Genomic DNA, 6989 nt, shown 5'->3' on the forward strand with positions numbered 1-6989 from the left:
CCAAACTGAGCAAGCAAAAGCGAAGATCGGGAAGGAATCGATGTAAAGTCGTCGCTGTGTGCAGCCCGTGAAACCGTGCATTTCCACGGGCTGAGAAGTGATGGAAGGGATCGGTGGGGGATCGGTGAGAGAGCCGTGCTGCTGCAGCCTCTTCACCACTTCCCGCAGCTAACAACACAACACAAATACAGAGACGAGGAGAAGCCGAATTCCCCTGCTCGGCTTCATCAAAGGATCCTCACGCTGCTCTCCTCCTGGACGACGAGAGGGAGAGGAGAGGAGGAGGAGGAGGAGGTGGTGGTGGTGGTGTTGGTGGTGGTGTATGTGGGAGCAGGAGGAGAGACTCTGCAGTGTCTTGGCAGCTGCATTAGTGCATCTCCCACCGTCCGCGATGCCTCCACGGCCAATGCCTGCCTCCTCCGCGTCCACTCGGCAACACAGACCGACATGAACTGAGCCACCCGGACGTTCACACCAGCTCGCCGTATGCCCCGGAGACAGTCCGGAGAGCTTCATTCACGCACCGAAAACGCTGTGACGAGACTTGTTAATGGAAAATGGCGATAGGCAAAGGGTCTTGCAGCATCGTCTGCTTGGTATCTATCCAGATTATCTTGATTTTCAGCGCATCGTGGCCTGGAGCGGCGGGTCTCACGTTCCCCCAGCAATACACGTAAGTGACGGGCACCCTGATTGAAAACACAGCGGGGCTCTGATGGGAGACAACTTTGGGGCTTTGTCCACTCAGCTGTGGTGTCAAGAGATACTTCAGTCATCCTGTTTTTTTTGCCGCTGTTATGTAATTGGTGTCAGTGTTGGCGATTGCATCAATGTAAACGCTGGGTGTTCAAAGCTCATTGCTGTGTAAGGTGTAGTCCACAGTATGACTGGGCATACATAGGACAGCTATTCACATCTTTAAAAGGTATATTTATATATATATATAAATAAATCAATATATGAACAACAACATTTCGCAGGTCCCATATGTTTGCTTCCTTATCAAGTTGGCCTTTATGTAAGATAAAATGGACAATTATAGAGCCTGTTCAGTACCAAATGATGAGTTCCAGCCTTTATGTTGTACTTATCTGAACAGTGAAAGCTATATAAAGATCCATCTAATCAGATCTCAGATTATTACTCTGATTTTTTTCCTTTTATATCTGGGAGACATAAAAAATTATGTCAAGGATGGAGAGTGGTTTTTAATTTTTTCCACACTTTAAAGTAAAGCCAGTGAAGTTATAGGCTGGTCATGGCTTTTATTAGTGAAAGCAGTCAGAGGCAACAGTAAGTCTGTGTAGCTCTTGTAAAACTGAAAAGGGCTTTTTCTTTTCGTGTTCCTCCTGCTGTTCCTGTGCGCCAGTACTAGATTTTTCCATGCAGGCTTTCAAGTAAAGAGCAAAACATTTCTTTATTCGGTGAAAAACTCGCTTCTCTTGCAACCTCTTGAGAAAATCAACATAGCTTCTGGTACTAGTAGGTGTGCTGGGTTGCATAGATGAAGAAAGGTGTGGTTTATTGTGACTCCCTTCTGAAGGTGGCATTATAATGAACATCTTCTCTGTATTTAAATCAATCGTGTGCTTAGTTCTTAATTCCTAACCCTTTAACCCGTTACTGTTAAGTACAGCTGGCACTTAACTTGAGACTACAGTTATCTGGGCCCACCTCCAGGCTCTGCAATCAGGCTGCTCTGGAGGGAGGAACAGGCCAGATGGTCCACTCATCTTCGGGGCACACAGTGAGAGCGTTCTGGCCAATCACAACTGGAGAGCCGAGGTGTATTTACCAATTAGGAAAGGGTCTATAAATCAGGGAGGTGTGTGTGTGTATGTATGTGTGTGTTTTATGATGAATTGGGTTATTTCAAGTAGGGTATAGCTGCCGCTTTCTCCTCCTCCTCTTCCTCCTCCTCCTCCTTCTTTCCACTTATTTTTCTGCTGAGTGCTCTGAAACAGCTACACAGCCCCTTGCCCTGGGTCTCCTCATGTAAGCTAAATGAAGCAGAATCGCTACGCTGAAGAACAGCATCTCATTCCAATTAAGAATTAATACTGCAGCAGTGAGGATTTATTCCCCTTCGCCCTTTTCACTCCCGCCCCTTCTGTCTGATTCCAGATTTCTGTCTCTGCATATAAATAGATAGACAGATAGATAGACAACATGTTTATATGCTACTAATTTGGATTACAGTCACTGGCAGTGTTTTATTCCTATCCAGGAAGTGTGACGTTCCTTTACTTCACAGAGGACACTGACACTGGGGGCTAGAGTTTGCATCATCCTGCTTTCCTCATGTTTTTAGATTTTAGGCTACCAAAATACTTGGTTAAGGGAGAGATCACAGTTCTTGGGCTGCAGCTAAATATCATTTTCATTAGCGATTAATCTGTCCATTTTGTTTTTATTATTATTTTTTATTTATTTTATTACTTACTCCAGTGGTTCTCAAACTGGGAGGCCCATGAGGGGAAAGTGTGGCAGGATTCATTCTAGCACAACGACATGTTCAAGGTTCAAGTTTACTTTATTTGTATTCATCCTTACGTAGATTTGATTTGCAGTAAAAGACATTCCTCTTGACAACAATATAAACACAACAAACAACTCAAACAATAGATAGATATTCTTTAATTTATAAGTTCAGGTTGTATTACATCAAACATCCACAGAGCTATACCCTGTAGTGGCAGTTTCATCATACATGGTCTGTGTGTTGAAAACAGTGTTCAGATTGCCATCATATTCCTTTCCACTACCCTCCCTTATCCCCATGGCAACCCCCTATCCCCACCCCCGATCTCTAAGAAACAACAACAGAAAGAAAATTGGTGAAGTGAAGGAGCTGCAGTCTGCAACTACTCTGCTACATGCCACTAAATCCTACACACTGGTACTTTAAAATCTTTCGACCACTGTAGGTCTGTCCGTGCTTTAAACAAAGGACAGTTAACAGATAATAACATTAATGTCTGTAGCAAATTCATAACAATCCATCTAACAGTTTTTGAGACATCTCACTTAAAACCCCAAATTTGAACCTCATGGTAGCGATGGAGGAAAAATCCGATGATCACCAAAGTCAGTAGGATTCATCCTCTGGGTGACATGAATGTCTGTACAAAATGTAATGACAATCCATCCAGTAGACGATGAGATATTTCAGCTTGGACTAAAGTGTTTTGCGACTGACATTGCCATCCCTACAACCATGTGTGGATGGTTAAAAATTTAATTCTGACAGCATTTGTTTAATACAAAACACATTTAGTTGTATATGAACATAATCTTTAGGAGACTGTGGAGATAGATAGATAGATAGATAGATAGATATTCTTATACTCCACCAATCGCTCTGCTGCTCCACCCTCTCAACCTCTCGCTCTCTCTGCTGTAAGTGAATATGGGTCACATCACATATGCTTCTCTCCCTCTCGTCCCAGGGGTGTGTGACTATAGCAGGTAACAGAGAAGAAGCACAAATGCGCTGTGCTGTTCAGCCGCTTCATCGTAGCACTGCGATACAGAGTTTTCTGACGTCCCACAAGCCTTGAGAGGAGACGAAATGGAGCACAGTTAGAAACTTAGATTGTGCTTCAGCTGCACTGACTCACACAGTCGAAGCTGGTCTGCAGTTCTGTGAGTTAGTTATATACAAACCTGATTTATTGACACAGGAGGGTTTTTACAAGGCTTTACAAGAGCATTTTTAAATAATTTGTGATGCAACAAGCTTGTTGATTGTTGAGTTATTTAAATATGTTGAGTGATTTTCGATTCATTTTATCATTTCACTTCAATTAATTGGAAATTATAGTGCATACTAATGTTATTATTGCATGTTAATGTTAAACATCCTGTTTGACCTATTTCAATGATTAGAGGTGACCTTGGAATTTGATGCTTAAGATTCTTTATAGAGATTCATTACAGTGGGCTAGTTGGACCGACAACGCTCATATACACTGTGCAATTTTGGGCTATCCCACGCTTAACTTGACAGTTATGAGTGAAACATGGTCAAATCTTTGGTCGTCAATCTAAAACGTTTTGTCGTATCAGTTCTTAGATCACAAGTCCGACCGACCAACGGCCGATTGTGTCAAAATTATGAGTGCTGCTCTAAACCACATCTACAAACCAAAAAATCTGAATATACCATAAAATGAAAATATTTAAAAACTATATAAACACTACTTATGTGTTAAGTTAAAAAAATACCTTTTCTGTATTTTTAAAACATGAGAGTGCTGCAGAGGAATGCCGTGACTCTGCTTACACGCTACATTTTTAAAAGTTCACCAGGCTGTAATTGCATTTGACATGCCTCAAAATTGGTATCATACAGTCTGAAAGAGATTCTCACAAATATTTTATGAGAACCATCTCGTACAGCGTGACATGCAGTGAACCTGCAAGAACGCCGTTATCGGATGATATAAAGGGGCTTTAAAGAAGCAAGAGCATCATACATCTGTAAAGGATCATAAACATCGATTTGACTTTTAGATTTTTATTCTGGTCAGTGAACTTTTATGTTTCTGTTTTATAAGCACTAGTTGTATACAGTATATATACATAAAAATATCTGGGATAGAAGGAAGACCAGCTCAGTTAGAATAATAATATAATATAATTATTATTATTTGATCAGCCATGGTGGTCTCGGTTTCAGGGCTGCAGTGATCACATTAACACATTGACCTGTGACAAATTGGTAGGAATTAAGGCTAATGACAACCAGAATGTGTTTTTAAAAGGGTTTATCAAAAAAATGCATGTTTTGCTGTTTTTGTTACTACCTTCACAGTTGTCAGTAACTGCTGCTCTTTTTTTCCGGAGCATTCCTCACTTTATTCTGCCGCTGCCTCGACTGCCTCGAGCTGGAAATAATTTTACTTTTAAATAGTGCTGTGCTTGTCGAGGACACTTTGTTAGGCATTCAATCATATTCTAAATGGGCCTTTAGAGTGATAGTCTTGATGCTGCTGGATTTAAAAAAAAAAAAAACAAATAGCTTACATCTTACTTTTCCACACCGTTTCCTTTACTTGGCACTTTTTCTGCAACCCGGAGGAGCATTTCTATCAGAAGAAGTGTAAAAAGCCTATAGCACTGTACTGAGGCTCATAATAAAATCAAAATGTGTGAGAAAGAAATTGTATTCAAATAAAGCGTCCTCATTGTGAAAAGTGTCTCTCTGTGGATCTGGACAGTTGAGTAGAGATTTGTGGCTCGTCCAACACTAGAAACAAGCCCAACAAGGCTTTAATCTGTGATGTTGTCTCATAACTCTGCTGAGAGCTGTCTCAGTGATAATGAATCGACTCTGGGCACTTACAGGATCCAGGGCGATTTTCTGGGTATTAAGATTTATTTCCTGGTTCAAACTAATTTAGGTAGAAAGCTCAAATAAATGTTTCGCCTGCACAAACTCTTCTCTAATCTATTGATCCAGGCCGGAGAGCAGGATCACATGATCAGCAAGTGAATGAAGGTTGAACCGATGAAGTGAGCAGGTGAATAAAGGGAGATGTGAATCTTTATTGAGGCTGATTTCATTCAGTGAACCTCAGGGTTTCTTGAGGATAGGATGGCAAAGTCTGTGCATGTAGAGCGTCAATAACATAAATACTATAAATTTACTACAGTCTTTAGTCTCTTAAAGCACATTTTTCATATTAAATGATTCTTTTCGCTGTGACTAATATCATGCGTTTCAACATGGCATTGATGCACTGAATACGAAAGACACTAGTTCTTTTACTGCAGGATGCTGCTTTTGTTCTGAGGCTGTGTAGGATTGTGTGTGCTGCTTTGACATTGCAGTTTGGGATGAGATTATGCTGTTTATCACTGAGAACACATTTTGGAAGAAGACATACAGAGCGCATACTGTGTTATGTTGCTGACACTGTGTTTTTTTTTTTCTCCCCATGCTGCACTAAAAACAAATCCCACTGACGAGTCATGTGGCCATTAAAGTTTAAGTTTCATTAGAACGAAAGAATCAAATTATCAGTTCAGTGAAAATGATTTGATACTGTTCATCTGACCTCCACTGTTTTTGTTTTAATGATAATTAAATAATTTCCCCTCAAAAATAATCCACACAGATGTTGGAAAATATTAAAAAAATGTTTCGTTTAACTGAGGTCTAAACATTGATTGACTGACACAGTGATTCTCAGCTGAAACCCCACTTTTTGCGATTGGTTAGCTTACATGTTAGTGGATATATGGTCTGCAAAAAGTAGCCTCTTGCGTTAGATAGCACTGCACTCCGCCTAAAGACTGCAGGTGCAATTGCCTTACAAGATAGCTGCTATACTTTTGCCTTATAGACATTTTCTTTGAAGGGACACTCTGAAAACGGTTGGCGGAAGCTTTCCACAGAGATTCAGGCTTCTGTCTTTTAAATTTTAAACAGAAAGCCTGCCTTACAAACTTGTGGCTGTCGAGGTTAAAAGATGTGAGCGTTTACAAGACAGACAGAGAGGATTTAATGAAAGACATTACAGACTTGCATTATGGGAAATTAATGATCCAGTGTTTGTTTTTTAAGAATATCAGGACCTCTGCTGCTTCAATTTTGATCAGTATTTTTTAAATTCGTCTCACGTAATACCCCACAGGGGTGCAACACTAAAAGGCCTTTTAAAGGTCCAGTGTGTAACATTTAGGAAAATCTATTGAGACTAATGTAGCATAATATTCATAGGTATGTTTTCAATAGTGTATTATCACCTGAATATAGGAATGGTGTTTTTGTTACCTCAGAATGAGACGCTTTTATCTACAGGCGCCATGGGTCGCCTTTCATGGAGTCCGCCATATATCTACAGTAGCCCAGATGGACAAACTAAACACTGGCTCTAGATAGGTTCTTTAATGTTTTTTTGCAAGTTTCATGGCCATCATAGTTTCTCCTACACCCTTCACAGCTCGTTCTCATTCCCAGGTCGTCAAATACAGACACGAAC

The 6989-nt window shown here is 40.6% G+C and overlaps 1 protein-coding gene across 1 annotated transcript in view; it reads left to right on the forward strand.

Annotated features, from left to right (window-relative positions):
- Positions 1 to 6989, forward strand: part of LOC118328831 (voltage-dependent calcium channel subunit alpha-2/delta-2-like) — a 35107-nt gene continuing 28118 nt past the window's right edge. Inside the window, exon 1 of the mRNA XM_035662745.1 lies at positions 1 to 673. Within this exon, the coding sequence (XP_035518638.1) occupies positions 558 to 673 (116 nt within the window). The 5' untranslated portion in view covers positions 1 to 557. The remainder of the gene's footprint in view (positions 674 to 6989) is intronic.

The sequence above is a fragment of the Morone saxatilis genome, unplaced genomic scaffold (assembly GCF_004916995.1).
Source record: "Morone saxatilis isolate NCDOM2014 unplaced genomic scaffold, NCSU_SB_2.0 Contig18, whole genome shotgun sequence".
Lineage (NCBI taxonomy): Eukaryota > Metazoa > Chordata > Actinopteri > Moronidae > Morone > Morone saxatilis.